The sequence below is a fragment of the Apostichopus japonicus genome, chromosome 15, assembly GCF_037975245.1.
Source record: "Apostichopus japonicus isolate 1M-3 chromosome 15, ASM3797524v1, whole genome shotgun sequence".
Classification (NCBI taxonomy): Eukaryota; Metazoa; Echinodermata; class Holothuroidea; order Aspidochirotida; family Stichopodidae; genus Apostichopus; species Apostichopus japonicus.
In genome coordinates this window covers 11,216,054-11,233,702 of record NC_092575.1, presented here as the reverse complement: position 1 = coordinate 11,233,702, position 17,649 = coordinate 11,216,054, and the positions used below count along the sequence as shown (strand labels likewise).

Genomic DNA, 17,649 nt, shown 5'->3' with positions numbered 1-17,649 from the left:
TCAGATTCCTAAATAAGAGTAGTCACATGTAGTTAACGTGTTTGACTTAATAAGTATTGTCCCTTCCTCATTCAAAAAGGTCTTGAAATGTGATTAGGTATTGTTTGTTGAAATGTTAGGCTTAATCCCAGTTCATAATCGTCTGCATAGAATATAGTTGTAAAGGGAGACAACCTACAACAAGAACTCTCTTGCGAGCATAATCGTAAGCGACCTTTTGTGAATAAGAAGATTTCACGGAATCGGGTTTTCTTTTACTGCTTGCTTCGAATTCATCGATAGTATCGGGGAATAAGCCTATTGTACATTTACGTCTTGAAAGGAAACGACATTCTTACTGCAATGTAAACAAAGACATTAAAGCGTGAGCTTCTTGTCAATACAGATATTCAGATCCGTTGTTCTAATGAGAGTGAAACAGGATGAATAGAGATTTCGTTGAAGGCAGTGTCATTCACTGTTACCAATAGATTGTATCGATAAATGCTCGATAAATGTCAAGTTGTCAAATGGTTCAGATGGTAGAGCAGTGGACTGGTAACCCGATGAAACTGAGTTCGACTCCATCAATGGTTGGTTATACACGATATAAATTTCTTTTTCTCTTTCAGTAGTCGACGCTAAAGTCTTGATATATTAATTCAACCACATACATTACCAGCTGATGTGGTGGCCGATGCTGTTAAGCGGGTGACGAAAGACTCATTCCTTGTCGGTCGTGTAAATCGTGGCTAGGGTTCAAGACAGGCCTCTGGCGATAATACCTTTGGCTGTAGGTATGGTACTTTTTGTGGCCTAGGATCCCGTACCATGTCTCCCTTGTTGTCGCAAAAGAACCCGGGAGGATGCGCAGAAGGTCGGTCAAATCGACCAGAAGCGTACTAGGTGGCGTGCGTGAATCCTTGCCTTTGGCCAGAGGTGGTGACATCTCTGCGACCGGCATGCTTGCAGCCACCGTCCACTGAATACGTGGCCTGATGAGGCGCTATTCTCCTAAAAGTGAATCTACGGATGCCTTTAAGAGCCATATAATTATTTTATATTAAAAAACACCCTGTTTCAAACTAGCGCCATCGAATTCCCTAAAAGCCCTTTTTCTTGTCACTCTGAAGGTGGAATGAATTTATTGTAATGGGTTATTTGTGGTAAGCCAAGCAATTAAACTCATTGTTGAATATAAATGTGTTGGCAAAGATTTACCCAACCTACACCAAAACAAGCATTATATTCGTTGCAATGCCAGAGACATACAAGCCAGCAAGACCATGTGATAACATTTTAATATACATAGAATTCAATCTATATCACTTTTGCAAGAAGACCAAAGTATACCAGTGTCAATATGGTCCCATTATAAGCAACAGTGTTGTAGCAATTCTCATACCGGATAGTAGTAGTAGTGATTTTATGAACTTTGTTTGAGATTCACAAAAAATATATACCCCTTATTGTGTTTTGATAACTTTAGGAACCAAATTAACTTTGATATGCCGTGGACCGTTAAAAACCACTGCTCTCGGTCTAGCTAGGGTTGTATAGCACATTTACTTATTTTTTGTTTGTTTTTTTGGAATGACCCTTTAAACAGTTGAGGTTCACTAGTGAAAGTGACTGGACCTTTTAGTTTAGTACGAATCCCATCAGACTAGTTCCTCAGTTGCAATATGCAATACAAAACTCAAAGGGAGAAATTAAGATGATATGGTCTCAAATGACATGTTTATAATTTATTACCAATTTGTTAAGGACAAATGGTGTTGAATGCCATCCAAGGGTGCTCTGATGCGTATATGAAGTTTAACGAACATATTCTGGTTGACCTTAATAGAAACAACGGATTAACATTAACAATAAGAACTGCAATGAGGAGCCGACGTCACCATATGCATCAAGTTAGCCTAGTAAACGAATATTCCAGACATTAAGTATATTTAACGATACATATCTTGAAAAATACTGGAAAATCTACAGAAACAAAGTATTGGACTCAAAGTTTTTTTTTGTTTTTTTTCTATTATAACATCAAGACTAAAATTCTGCTTTATTCATTATTTAATTATTTAAGTGAGTAATCAAGTTACAGCAAAATCTATCTGTCGATCATTCTCCCATGATGGAATACCGGGGATATATATTTTTTTTAAAGAAAACTCACCCAGGAAAGAACCTGGGCACGAAAACCGAACTACCGAACATCTGATCCGCTCTCAACCATAGTCCCCTTGCATCGAGACTGTGACTGTGTGACCATCGTGAGGTGTGTATGACCATTCCCCTCTAAAGGGAACAGATACTACACTTGATCTTCGGGGATGTCTTCAACTCTTCGCCGTCTTCGGTCTATCTGTTCGTTGTACACGTCTCAGGATAAAACTAGTTTGATCTAGGAAGAATGTTATCCGATTCCTTGTTCTTTGTTCTATTTGTTTTACCAGTCAATGGACTACATTCTGATGAACAATGAAGAGATGAAGAAAACCGCCATAACTGTAATACCAAGAAGTCCCCGTTATGTCCAACACGTAACACACTAATGGACTTTATCGATACTCATTGAAGAACCACATCTTCCTTTTTCGAAACAAGTTTATAACAATAGAGATAGATTAATACCATAGGCGTACGGGACCATTTCGGTTTGGGGGGGGGGCAGAACTTTTTGTGCCCGAAAGTTCCCGTGACACTATCTAAGCGGAGCGCCACCATCGGTTGGCGCGTAGCGTACAAGAAAATTTTTGGCACACAATGCCTCTCAGATTGCCGGAAACGGCACTTCTGAGGCCTTGCAAGTTGTATCTAAACATTCTTTATTTTATAATCTCACGTTTTAGAAATTTACACTTCCCCAAAAATTTGGTATATTAGAAGAAGAAAAAATGGTAACATCACTTTGAAGGGGAAAAATGGGACAGTATATTTTTTAAGCTCCTATTTAGTTACCTTATTTATTATTTTAACACAGTTCTCAGCTACCTCCAGAAAAACATACATTGTTCAACGACACGTAGGCGGGATAATGTCGCTGTGTCGGGTGAGACTGCAATTTGTCTCACCAAAAAGTATAAAATATAACAAAGAATATGATAAACCTGTACCTCTAGGCTTGTAGACACCCAACCCCCCCCCCCCCACCATCCATGAAAAAGAAAATGTTTCTTATATACACTCATGTCGGAGATGTCCAGGCAAGGGCGGCGGAAGCACTTTTAATCTTGGGGGCACCGACATCAAAGGGCACTTTGCAGAAATTTGATTGGACTGATGCAGCTTGATATTTAGTACCCTTTATAACTGTTATTGTATTATCTTATTTGTGTATACACATCACTCCATCAACGCACCCCCCCCCCCCAAAGGAAAATATTCATACTAGCACTGCAATATCCAATGCGCAAATTGGGAAACAAGGAACAAGTTTTCTTTTGAGACAAAATGAGGTGATATCTTGCTAGTTGCTAATGTAGGAATCTTCCGAATTAGAGTTTTTTTCTTGTTTATATCTAAAACAAATTTTTTCCATTCGAAATAGCTTTGAGTTTGACCCACAGAAATTCATTAAAAGTCACGGGCTTAGCCAGGATTTGCAAAGTTGTATGCACGACTATCTGAGCGGAGCGCCACCATCAGTTGGCGCAGAGCGTACTAGAAAATTTTTGGTTTAACAAACCCCTCAGATGGCCGGAAACGGCCCTTCCCGAGTGTTCATTCTGGTTCCTGGCCTCTTGCTAACTTGAGGCACCTCAATTTTTATGCAGAAAAACGGCACATTTTTAACCTGAGGAAAAGTGGGGGGGGGGCACGTGCCCCCTGTGCCCCCCGGTTCCGCTGCCCTTGGTCCAGGTATACAATTAACTAGTTAGGGGAAAAAATGATCGTGCAAAAAGCGTGGTAGCCCAGATGAACTGCGCTTACGGTGGTGTTACACGGAAATATTCGGGCATCATGATGCTAAATAAAGAAAATCATGGAATTGTCGGGCAAAAATTTGAAAGAGATTCGGGCAAGCTACTGCATATTTATATATATATATAATTCAGAGGACAAGAAATTCGGGCAAAAGTCCTGAAAAAAATCGGGCAGCCTAAGAGGAGAAAAAGTATATATATATTTTTTTTTTCTCCTCTTAGGCTGCCCGAATTTTTCAGGACTTTTGCCCGAATTTCTTGTCATCTGGAAATTTGGGGGGGCAATCTGCCCCCTGCCCCCCCCGCCTCGTACGCCTATGATTAATACCATTCAAGTGGTGCATTTGCTTTCATATTATTAAAATCTATACGACAAGATGTTTACGCTATGTGAGCAGTCCAGAATTCACAGTGAACGTTTTGCGTTTTAACCGGCCTCCGGTAACACGTATCAAGCATTCAATTGATGACTATACAACGACGAAAGACATTGAGACATTGAGGACATTAATATCCTCTTACTTGAGGTACGTATGTGAGTCTTATTTGAATCCATTGTTATCATTTGCTGTAAAATCAACTTTGCTATCATTTTTTTTCGCAATCTGGGAAATCAAACTCGATCTCTTCGAGGAAACTTAAGGTCCCTGAAAAAGCACCGTGTAATGGTATCCCCTCGGAAGGACCAGGGACGATTATATAAGAAAACCCCTTTAATTGGAATGAGAAAAATAAAAGACTATAAATTAAATACGTTGACAATTCGTTACTTGCTAGTGGATAGATCCATTTATGTTTTTGTATTACGTTTGTTTGGTAAAAGTAACGCAAACCCGGTCACGATGTGGTTCCAAGCGGTACCATTATCTGGCAACAGCACTAAACGCCAATGGCGTGCACAAGGAGGGAGGGCGGGAATGCCCCCTCCTGCACAAGCTCCTTCCTTCGCATCTGGCTGTTTCCATCAAATTTCAGCCTCCTATATCTAATTCGCCGCTGCTTCAGGCATCTGTAAATGCTTGTATACAATATAATTCTCTAATAATATCTTTACTTACGCGTCTGAGAAGAGTCTCAGTTAAGGTATCAGAAGCGCACCCAACCATCATCAGGTGTCTGTGTGATAGAGATGAACGACATACCCCCCCCCCCCCCCCAAGAAAAGGTAAGAACATTTGTATTCCAAACTGCATGGAAATAGCAACTTAAAAGTTCTTTGACAGACAAAGGTGATAGCTTGAACAAATCAAAATATTACAGACCGATTCTCATTTGCATTGATTTTTATAGACTTATTATTTATAGCACTACATATTTTCCGTTATAAAGTTGAGCTTTCCAAAATATTGGTGGATCAAACATGTTGAATTTCTGAGCATGTACCTAATAAGTGCTTTCATTGTTTCAGTGTCAAGTGCGTAAAATCAGCTTGAACATGGTAAAAAGAATGAAAAATGCAAAGTAAAAAAAAAAGAAGAAGAAGAATAGCTAAAGGAATAGCCGTGTTTGCACCTTCGGCAACACTTTGGCTTCATGACCTGACAAAATGACACACTCATGACACAAATTTTAATACTGATATCTACCAAATATTTCGATTTATTCCTTGAAATGTTAACGTTTTAAAAGTTCAACAGACTATTTAAATCTCAAAATAGCAACTTTTCTTGAAACCTCGGGATAGTAATATAATTAGGTGGTACTCAATAAAGTAGGAGGATGTATGAGGGTACAACGAAAGGTCAAAATAAACTGTTGCAAGATTTCGGTGTTTTCCTCAAACTTTCGACCATTTATAGAAAGTTTTAAGGAAAATTCCAACATTTTCACGGACTTTGGTAGGCCTACGATAAAACACAAAATGATTATTTGACGGTTAGCTAGCTGTCAATTTCCTCGTAGAAATGAAACCGGACATTGCTTTTACGTCGGTATACCAATAATGCAGTCATACTTGTTACGTTGACCCGAATTTTCAATGATTACAGCAGCCTGGATAATTATAATACATGTTTAGACAAGGCAAAACAAAAAGTGACGGATAAATCCACACCTCAGCTCCCCTTCTCCGTCGGTCATGTAGAAGGTGAATTACCGGCACGTGATTATAGTGAGCTATATATAGAATTGGTCAAACTCGTGCAGAAAAGTGTGCTGCAAAGTCATTCCTATAAAACGGAAATGCTTCGAACGCTTGAGCTTTTGTGATGGATGTTATGTTTTTATGTAACGTTGAACCTTCGTGGTTCACAATCCACACGCTAATGGTTGTCTGAAAAATTCATGCGTCACATTTTGGTTCATTCTCCTCCTTGTTATTAGACCATTTTCCTTATCGAATTCAATTTTGTTTCCTTTTCTATTTCTTCTTTTCAACTTCAACTCTTAGGCAGTTGACGTTCATCAGTTAAAGTGACTGGACTTTGTAGTCTAACCCATCGACTATTAGATCAGTTCCATCAGATGTAACACTAAACTTAATGGGAAAAATAAGACATTTTATAGCCCTCACATGACATGTTAACAATGCATATACAAATGTGTCAAGAACATATGGTGCTCAATGTCATCCAACGATGCTCTCTGTTGTTTATATGCTATTAATAAGAACATGATGCTTTTGGCTGAATGATTAAAATTGATATAAGAGTTGATTAACCTCAACCTTTAGATATGCAATGAGGAAGTAACGTCATCATCAATGTTAGCCTTCAATTACCTATCCAGAGATTTAGCATAAAAGACGATCCTTTTATATCATCTTACAGTATCCTGAATCTTCCCAACGGAGAGTCAAGATGAATATACCCAGTGACGTCATGGAACAGAATTGTCCGTTGCTTAAGATATCGACCCGGTTAAAATTGTCCGTAGTTAAAGCAGCCCTTTTAGTTAATAGTGATAGTTGTTGCCCATATTGCTTCCCCCATATACCCACAAACCAACCCCCCTGCCCCACTCACTCCATCCCAATCCCCTAAAAAATAACTTTTGCTTTGAGACTGCTCATAACGATTGCAAATATAGGAGAGAAACTGATGGTTGATGAATATTGCATCAACCTCCCAACACCCATATGTAATGTTCGGCCCCCTTGTGTAACCCATGCTGAACTTTACTCCGCAATTCCATAGTATATTACTATCGTATGGAAATATGATGCGCTGGAGTTATGGGTGTGTATGGGGGGGGGGGGGGATTAGAGAACGTCTGCCAACCTAACCTCTCCCAACTGTTATTCATAAACGTTTAGTATGTTATTGAGATGCTTTTTAGCAAATATCTTGAAGATGACTCGACCTCCTTTATACATGATATATCTATAACCGCTTCGAAATGTACAGCCTAGTTAGTTAAGTAACAAAATTATGTCAATTATAAATCAAGATGTGAAAACTGACTTTCTGATTATAAAAGTTTGTTTATTTACAATTATATCGGCTTTGACAGAATCTGGTAAAATTTATATCAGATTGTTCGATCACACGGGGTTATGTGAAAATTGCATTTTTTGCGTTGAGTTCTAAATATCCTGTCAGAAACAGATTGATAGGTTACTGTAAAATAGGGTCTGATAACAATTTAATGCGTGACATCAGTCAGTGAAACGTCGGGCAGATTGCAACGAGACGGTAATATTAACAAAGTTTTACCCATTCAAACAGTAAAAAAAAAACCCATTACATTCGTTATACATATACAATGTGCGTGTGTGTGTGTATGTGTGTGTGCGTGTATGTATGTGTGTATGTATGTATTGAAATTGTAATAAACGAAACGAAACATATGTCCATTCTAGGTATTCTGAGATTCTGGTTAGCTCTGGCACTTTGCTCCAACGAATTTGTTTTTTTTTGTATCTGGCAATCGTTATTCAATCGTTATTATACAATATGGATTCCCTGATGTAGCTCTTCAGACCCGTTTCTGTGGGATATGTGTCTTCATCTTGCTCTCGTAAGAAGAATTTACGAGGTGCATGTCACAAAACGCTGCTATGATACGTCATAAATGCATACTTGTGATAGTTGCATAGAATTGTGGTGTGGATCATAATTTTGCAAAGCGAACAGAGGGGGGTATTTCTCTTTAAACACGAATGATCTGTAGGAACTGAACCAAACCATTTCGATAGTCTAAACATAATTTGCCATCTCTGCATTTTAGTATGCTTATAAACAATCATTTAAGTATATATGTCGGGTGGTTACACTAGTTAGGTGACAATCCATTAAGCTTATAGGTTGCATTTCAGAAATAGTTTGAAATATAGTCGACGCAAACCCATTCAAAGCTCTACGGAAGTAATGCTTAAATCTAGAAAGATTGTTACAAAAAATTTTTCAACCAGAGAATGTACCTTATTTCTCAAAGTCAACATCAACACTCCAACATTCCAATTATATCTAAAACGACCTGACGATAACACGTATACTTTAAAATATGAGATCAAAGATCAGACGATAACGAAAATAACACATAATTCTGATAGATAACTATACAGACATGCAAGGAAGAATTGAAAGTATCTCCAACTAGTAAACGAGTCACTAAAGTCCAAACTGGCCTCCAGAGCGAAACAAACGTTTTAAACTTTCCTTAAGTCGGTTCCTTTTTCTTCTTTCTGCTAGCGTTTATAGCCTGCCTTAGTGTCATAACAAACGCTTCTCGGCCTTTTGGCTAAGATCATGTGTAGTATCTGTTCCCTTTCTGGGGGAATGGCGATGCACACCCGACGATGGTCACACAGTCACAGTCCTGATGCAAGGGGACTGGGGTTGAGAGCGGATCAGTCGTTCGGTAGTTTGGTTTTCATGCCCAGGTTCTTTCTAGAGTGACATTCCTGAATAGTACCACCACGTCCAATTCCGTTAATTATTGTCAGACATTTTATTAAAAGAAAATGTTTGACAATTAACGGAATTGAACGTTAGACGATTAGAAATACAACTGAGTAAAACTAGTAAAGCGTTCAATCACAATATCTGATATGCTTGTTAAATCGTTATTAGTTTCAAGATTTGCTATACCTTCCTTAAAACTTCAAATAAGATTATGAACTCCGTCAACTTACTAACTCTATTTTAATATAATAATGTAATATTGATCAAATATGTCCTAAAAGAACACGTACTGCTGGCGTGTGCATCAAATCTATTCAGACGTTTATCATCAATATGTTTTTTGGGGTCAAATCTGAGAAAAAAAACCCACAAATTTCTTCTATTCAGTATAAATATATCCAGTAGCCATCAGAAAACCGAAGACGACCATCCAAATTTGTATTTTTTATGTACCTTAAATGAATCCTATAATGCTAACTGGTTAATAGTAACCTTATTGCGAGAGAAAACGTCCGTGAACGGGGGTGGGTGGTTGTAGGTGATATATCGTACAGGGAGGGGTACCAAGGGGAGGGTGCCTAGGATGCAAAATGGTGCTAAATGTTGCAACTTTTGAATCAATGTTGAAGCTTTACAACTGTTTAGGTTGTGCCGCACACGTTTGTTGTATGTTTTTGTACTGTACATTTTATAATATTCCGTCTGCCGGTGTGTGTGTTGGGGGGAGGGGGGGGGTGAGGATTGGGCTGAGCTCTCCTTTTTTCTGGGGAAGGGGAGAAAGACCCCCGCCCGAAGTATATGGTGTGGCCCTTCTCTGCTACAATACAGAGATATATGGAGATATCAGTACCGAATGCGTACCGAAAGCAATTGCAAGCGAACACAGGATCTTTAAAAAAGTTTCCTTCAGGACATCAAGTTACCAGTAACATGGATGTGTCTTCGAATGATGCAGAATTACATTCCATTGTGCATGTAAATTATGACCTCTACTTTCTTTTCTGCCTTCCTCCTCCTCTAGCCCACCCCCACCCACCTTGCACGTTTGTTTTCTATCACTGACTTAAATCTTCTCTTTCATTATTATTTTCAGGATCGGTCAGGATTGTTTTACTCGATTCAGACAACTTCCGTCAGAAGATGGTGAATGCGAACAAACTCAACCACGGAATCCCTGTAACACACCCTGCTAGTTACGTTACTCAGGGTTAATCAAGGAATCCCTGTAACACACCCTGCTAGTTAGGATACTTTAGATCAATCACTGAATCACCGTAACACACCCTGCAGTTAGGTTACTTCAGGGTTAATCACGGAATCCGTGTAACACACACTGCTAGTTAGGATATTTTAGATCAATCACTTAATACCTGTAACACACACTGCTAGTTAGGATATTTTAGATCAATCACTTAATCCCTGTAACACACCCTGCTGGTTAAGGTACTTCAAGGTTAATCACTGAATCCCTGTAACACACCCTGCTAGTAAGGTTACTTTAGGTTGATCACTGAATCCCTGTAACACACCCTGCTAGTTAAGGTACTTCAAGGTTAATCACTGAATCCCTGTAACACACCCTGCTAGTAAGGTTACTTTAGGTTGATCACTGAATCCCTGTAACACACCCTGCTAGTTAGGTTACTTCAGGGTTAATCACGGAATCCCTGTAACATACACTGCTAGTTAGGTTACTTTAGGTTGATCACGGAATCCCTGTAACACACCGTGTTAGTTAGATTACTTTAGGTTAATCAAGGAATCCCTGTAACACACCCTGCTAGTTATGTACATAATTATTTTCATTATCGAAAATTTCGGGCGGGCGGGAACGAGGGGTGGAGAAATTCCGGTTGGAAATAACATTCAATAAAAGCAATGCAACGTAAGGCGTCGGTAGAGGGATGACAGAGAGGGGATTCTTTCATCGCTTTTTAATGACAAAATGCCATCGTTCAAAGAAAGGTGTCCATGACAAGCCGTCGGCGATACAACAACTGCGTACTTTGCTTTCGACAACCAATCAGTGAAGCACGTATCATCATCAAAGTCGAATCCGAAGACATTTAGCATTCAGAAAGTGTGAGAAAGGAACATGTCTTACACGGAGATCCTGCGAACGTGTATCAGAAATTGGCCCATCGTCGCTGAAGTGTACATGCAACAACGTCGAATACTAGCTAACATTAAAATTTCTACAACGACGTGTACTTATAGCTATGGTTAGACATTGGACGATTTCGAGAATGATCGAGAATGTTTTCCTGCTGGTATCATAACAACCAAACTAGATAATACATCAACAATGATACCTTAGGGAAATGTTATACCCAACATTCTTTGATCTGATTTTGTGTAATACAACTTTTTTTTTTAACTTGCCTTTTCGCAATATCGGAATAGTTAACGATCGACGAAAATGAGCTGGAAGGATTCTCTTGATGGTAGACACTTGCCCTCTTTAATATATTTGTAATTATAAGTTGTAATAATATTGGGAACAAACTGTCATGTTTTGATCCCAGTCGAACCCGTGTGATGTACGATCACTTTGTGTTTTCATTTTTAATTTAATAACTTTTATTTTTTATTGAAAACATTTCGATGTCTGCCTTAAAGCAGCATTTTGCGTTTGGTCGCCGTTTTCTACTTTTTTGACATGTCCATTGAGGTTTTTACATATATCAATCACAAAACAGCAAACTAAGATATTAGCCAAGTTTTTCCCTGCCAACAACGTTAATTGGCGAGTAATTAAGGATATTTACAGATTACGATAAGACTTCCCATGACAAATTCTACATTTAAAACTAAACGCATACAGTTCCCCCAAACCCACTATAGTTTGAATTCAACCAACCAGAGATGCAGGTTTAGTATGAGCCGTTGCTAAAAATAGATTCAAGACTTTGCGTTGGTACAACCAGGGAGGTGTTATGGAACTCCCTTGTACAGCTGCCATATAGACTGTACACACATAAGACATGGTGTTGTATTACATATTGGTCAATGACGTTCGTAGTGTTTAAATATTCATATTATGGGCGAGGTTTATTGGGATCCCAACGGAAAATATCTTGGAGAAAAACAAAATTGAAAGTTGCAAATTTTTCGACTTTTGTGCCACCATTTGAAGTAAGATTTAAATAGATATGCTAGTTATGTATGTCGTTATGGCATAGTGGAGTCAGTGAGGTTGAGAAAAATCATAGAAAAGGACGCAAAATGCTGCTTTAAAAAATAGTGACCGAGCTAGCTTCTTAAAATAGTATAAGACAATAATCTTTATCGGGATTTGGGTCACATGTTCAGCTTCTTTCCCTAAAACGAGGCCATCCACTAGTTGCTGTCACCAAGGGCCTGCAGCTTTGCATAATTGGCGTATATACCCAAGTTTTGGTGATGGCGCTATAACGACTGATCACGAACCGACGCAACTTGACAGTCATTACGTAGAAAATCATGGACACTCTAGCAGTGTGCGTGTGCTAAGACTACAATTGATCAATATTTCGGCAGTTTTATGTTGCGACGGCTTCAGTCGAGAAAAACTGAACATATAGCCTATTCCCGACTGGCAGTCAGACAGTTCACGACGATTCATGACTTCAACTGCAGTTTTATCAAATCTTACCAATCACGAGGTAGTAAAATGTGCATGTGACCTCAACAGATACTGGTCGGTAAGAGCAAACAGTCGTGCGTGGTGTCCGCTGATCAATCGGTCAGTGTGCGGGGTTTGCTTGTATAAGACCGCGGGTCTTCACGACAGTCGAAGACTACTGTACTAGGTCATGACGGTGGAGTTGAGACGGGTGGTGATCGAATCAGATTACAGCCATAGACCTACACACGAGCCTTATGTTTCATCTTTATTCTCTTGATGTACGGATCTTTCCAATAAACCCATCACCTCAGCATAAATAGCATAAATGAGTAAAATGACGAATGTTGTTATCATTTATTGAGAAATGAAAAAGGGGTTTTCTGACTTGCGAAGCGGGGGGGGGGGCGGAATGATACTTCCGCCCCCATATTTTTCACTGGGGGGGGGGGGGCTGGCGCCCCCAGCCCCGGTTCCTACGCCCTTGATTAAGAAGTATATATCTAAACAGTGGAGTGTTAGGTCAGTGGTTGACGCCGGTGCCTTTCAATCATATTGACGGTAGTACAAAACAAACACGTTCCTCATCACCCCTGTGAACAAGCATTTTTTAAATATTAACGAATTAATTTTAATCCATAATTGCGAGTCAAAGGCCAAGTTGTTGCCCTGTGAAAGCTAGATATGAGTTGAGACACATTTTCTCTTCACGATTTTACTGTTTTCACGTCCACCCCCCGATGTGCGTCACGAACTTAAACGAAAATCGACCACTGATTACTGCTTAATGGTCCCCGGTTCGAGTCACTCCAAGATTAATGTATGTCGTCCAGTTACAGAGTTGTTGACAATTGACAATTCATAATCATGGACGTTACATATGAATGTAAGAGACTGACTTTGGTCAGCTTGCAGCTTTCATAAGCCAATGAGGGTTCTTCACGAGTTCCTTACAAGTCTTTAAGTCTTTAAGGCACCTATACGTTCCAGACAGAAATTGCTGACAGAAGAGAAGACGGAAGAAGGTCCTCGGCCCTCAGCTTTGAAATCACCATTGTATACAGGTAGGTAGTGGACGGACTTAGTGTATCTCAGGACCAGTGGGTAACCCAGGGACCGATGGGACAATATAGGAAGCTCAGGAAATGTTGATAGCTCGGGGACAGCGGGTAGCCCAGGGGCAGTAATTTAGGTGCAATAGATATCTCGGGGGTACTATAGGTAGCTCAGAGACAGTAGGAAGCTCAAGGCAGTTAGTACCTCAAGGTCAGTAATGTAGGTGTAATTAGTTATGGGCACTAGGTAGCTCATGGACAGTAGGCAGCTCAGGGGCAGTAAGTAACTCAGGGGCAGTAATTTAGGTGTAATTAGATATCTCAGGGCACTAGGTAGCTCAGAGACAGTAGGAAGATCAAGGCAGTTAGTACCTCAAGGTGAGTAATTTAGGTGCAATAGATATCTCATGGGCACTATAGGTAGCTCAGAGACAGTAGGCAGCTCAGGGGCAGTAAGTAACTCAAGGGCAGTAATTTAGGTGTTATGTTATTAGATATTTCACGGGCACTGAAGGTAGCTCAGAGACAGTCGGTAGCCCAGGGGCAGTGATTTAGGTGCAATATATATCTCAGGGATTCAGAGACAGTAGGAAGCTCAGGGGCAGTAGTTTATGTACAATACATACCCCAGGGGGCAAGAGGCAGCTCAAAGAGAGTATATAGATAATATAGCTCACGGCAGTACGATAGGTACCAAGGTATGGACAGGGACAGCGATATTATAAGTTAAGGACTCACATGGGTGTATCCAATTTGACGTTTGTGGTAATTATAAATATCTGACATAAAGGTCTATGTTTTCGAACATCTAGGTTTATTATCTAACCAGGGAGTCCATAACAACTCCCTGATCTAACCACTGATCAGCGTTTGATATACTTAAAGGAGAAACAAACCAACAAGTCAAACATATCTAGAATGATAGAGATATACTTGTTATAAAAAACTTCCCAAATAGCTGAAAAAAATCTTCATTTCCTTTGGAGATATTATGAATCAAATGTCATCTCAAGGAGGCTGCCATCTTTTCAATATATGATGTCATCGTGTCAAAAGGGTGAAACCCTTTTTAATTCTCTCTCTCTCTTTCTATATATATATATATATCAAGGGCGTAGGAACCGGGGGGGCTGGGGGGGCGCCAGCCCCCCCAGTGAAAAATGTGGAGGGGCGGAAGTATCATTCCGCCCCCCCCCCGCTTCGCAAGTCAGAAAACCCCTTTTTATTTCCAAATGAGAAAAAAAATCTCATTTGGAGCACCAAATTGCATCTAAGGCCTGGTGAAAATACAAAATTAAGTTTACAAAATGGAGTGGGTGTTGAAGTGTGCTATATTGCACCAAATTGCATCTGAGGCTATCTGGAAATGCAAAAAAATCCTCCCCTCCCCTCCCCTCCCCTTAGACCCCTCCCCCAGGCCGGCCATCAGTCTTCAGCCCCCCCACTCAAAAGTAACTTCCTACGCCACTGATATATATATATATATATATATATATATATATATATATATATATATATATATATATATATATATATATATATATATATATATATATATAAATAAAGAGAGAGAGAGAATTAAAAAGGGTATTAAAAATGTATTATAAAGAAAGTCCACGTTTACTCCGAAATAAATATTATTAGACAAAAGCAGAGATATAAGATATGACTCATATTGAAAAATAAAGAGTACTTTTTTAGAAAATAAATTATAATTTTCGGTCTCTCTGGGATCTTCGTCGGCAATGGAATGTGTCCTGATCCCGCTTCAGTACAGGGTGAGACAAAATAATAAGACACATTCAATACGCGTGAGTGAGAATATACTTCTGTTGTATATCTGATATGACATAGGTGCACTGGCGGATCCAGGGCCTTTGTTTGGGAGGGGCCAAAGTGGCATTATAGTGATATGGGGGAGGGGTCTAAGGGGAGGGGAAAATTGGAAAATTTTCTATTGCTGAATGCCCTCAGATGCAATTTGGTGCGACAAAAGTGTACAATGGTGATGTTAATTTACTTCTAAAAAAAATGTTTCCCAGGTGTAATTTTATAAAATATTTATAAAACAAAGTTGGGATCATCTTTCTCAAGAAATTTTATTTCTCATAGGTTATAAGTTTCTTACAACCAGCCTGTAACTGCAAAATGGTGTTAAACTGTAAATCCTCATGCTCATACATCTACATAGCTCCCAATCCTTGAGAAGGCAAATGCTGGTCCATGCCACGAATCGCCGTCCTGGGGGAGGGGTATAAGGGGAGGGGGTGTCCCCCTCCCCTTTTTGAATCTTTTGGAATCCTGGTGATGCCTACATGTAAAATGGTGGCACTTAGAAAGGCTTTTGTCACCCAAAATTTTCTGAGAAATATGCATTTTTTGTGTGTAACATCAATAAATTGAATAGTAGGTGATAATTCATTCTTTCCCGTGGCATGAAAATGTTCGCTGCTCCCCCCAATGAAAAGAATTATAGGCTAATTTGAGGTTCAAATGATGCTGTAAAGGAGGTTTCATACTCTATTATGCTAAATGCTAAAGAAATGATGGTTGCTAAGTCAAAATTTGATGCAAATTTGTTTATGTATACTTGACAATTACAATGCGGTTTTTTCGGACGCTTGTGCAGGTCAGCGGGTTTGGGTGTTAGAATGCGGGTCTAATTCCCGCGAATTGCGGGTCAGTTGGGAGCTCTGCATTTAATTTTAAACCAGAAAACGAAAAGGTTTAGACTAGTCTACCACTGCTATTCCTCTCGATTTTTTTAATTTCCAATCATATGATTTAGCGGATGTTCGGAAACATTTTTTGGCTCACCTTTGGGGGGGGGCATGGCCCCCCTTGCCCCCCCCCATTGGATCCGCCAGTGCATAGGTGTATCTTATGGAATATATATACAAGTAAACTTATAGGGTATAGAATATGTGCCAGTCGTTTAGTTAATCTAATACAGAAAGAAAAGTACAAAATGTAATGCAATGAAAGTATGACGCTAGATAAGACCCAATTACACCCTCTCTTAATTCAAATGAAATGGAAATAACGACGAAGGAAAATGAACAAGTTTATCTTCGAATATTTAACCTACATATCCGGTTATTGATTTCATAACCCGTTTATGTTGAGGAGATACCATAACACACACATATATATATATATATATATATATATATATATACATATATATATATATATATATATATATATATATATATATATATATATATATATATATATATATATATATGCTTAAGTTATTACATAACATATTTTACAAGATTTATACAGCAGTACTTCTTACTTACTGCATTTAGTGAAAAACAATTCAATGATAAAGTATTTTTATGCGTTCTCCATGAATGTTATCAAAAGACATGTTATCTATAATGACTAATGGACCCATGCCGTTCTTTATAGTTCTCTTTCTCTTAAATCTCAATTGTCAAGGCTGGGTTGTCTTCACCATTGTTCTTATAATTATTCTCAGCATCAGATGATTTCTTGTTGACGCAGGTCTCCTCTCCTGCTTTGCCATTTTGAAAAGCCAAGAACAATAATCATAATGACAGCCACTACACTGACTAGAATGACGCACACCCAGTTATTATTTGCTGGAATAAAAACGAGAAATGCATGTTAAACACTACTAGCATCAATGTTGTCTGCTAATTATATTTACCAGAAATGAAGGTATACCCAGGCAATGACCCACGAAAATCAGTTTCTAGATATACTCATCAATATGACGTTACCAGGAAAGGAAACACTTGAGTCACTCTGTAACAAATAACGTATATTAAGGTAAACTTGTACTTATAAATATCACATACAATGTCATTTTTGATGTAAATATATGAAATATAGCAAAATTATCAGCATGTTTAAACTTACCTCCAAACCTCTTCCTTATCCTATCCTCTGTTACAGCTGCAAGAAACAAATCGAAAAGATAGATATTATGTATGACTAATACGATTTATAACACACTTAGTATCTGAAAATTAAACATAAGCTGAAATAAATGCTAATCCACATAAACTTACATCCTAACGCATGATTTGTGAGTTTCAACTTTCCTGAGTCGCCTGTAACTATATTCTGGATGCAAAGAAAATGCTAACGTCACGGTTGTGGTAATATACCATTTTGCTCTCCATATGTAACTGTCCGTATCTTAAGACATCGTGTTAGATTTTCTGAAATAATTAAATTCGGTCATTTCGGAACCAACAGGGGGTCCC

At 38.8% G+C, this 17,649-nt stretch overlaps 2 protein-coding genes and 1 pseudogene across 7 annotated transcripts in view; 2 read left to right on the top strand and 1 right to left on the bottom strand.

Annotated features, from left to right (window-relative positions):
- The window catches only part of LOC139981511 (uncharacterized), a 28,584-nt gene extending 18,313 nt beyond the window's left edge, over positions 1-10,271 (top strand). For 2 of the 6 annotated variants that reach the window (XM_071993957.1, XM_071993958.1), the window contains one exon: positions 9,843-10,271. In XM_071993957.1, coding sequence (XP_071850058.1) covers positions 9,843-9,961 — 119 coding nt within the window. In that variant the 3' untranslated portion in view covers positions 9,962-10,271. Of the gene's footprint in view, positions 1-611; positions 777-2,435; positions 3,037-9,842 lie in introns of those variants that run through there. The other 4 variants (XR_011797871.1, XR_011797869.1, XR_011797870.1 and 1 more) reach the window with 4 other exon arrangements.
- Positions 1-17,649, bottom strand: part of LOC139981507 (uncharacterized) — a 108,171-nt gene that overhangs the window by 81,492 nt on the left and 9,030 nt on the right. Inside the window, exon 8 of the mRNA XM_071993953.1 lies at positions 17,300-17,335. Within this exon, the coding sequence (XP_071850054.1) occupies positions 17,300-17,335 (36 nt within the window). The remainder of the gene's footprint in view (positions 1-17,299; positions 17,336-17,649) is intronic.
- Positions 8,566-8,642, top strand: LOC139981718 (U2 spliceosomal RNA; annotated as a pseudogene).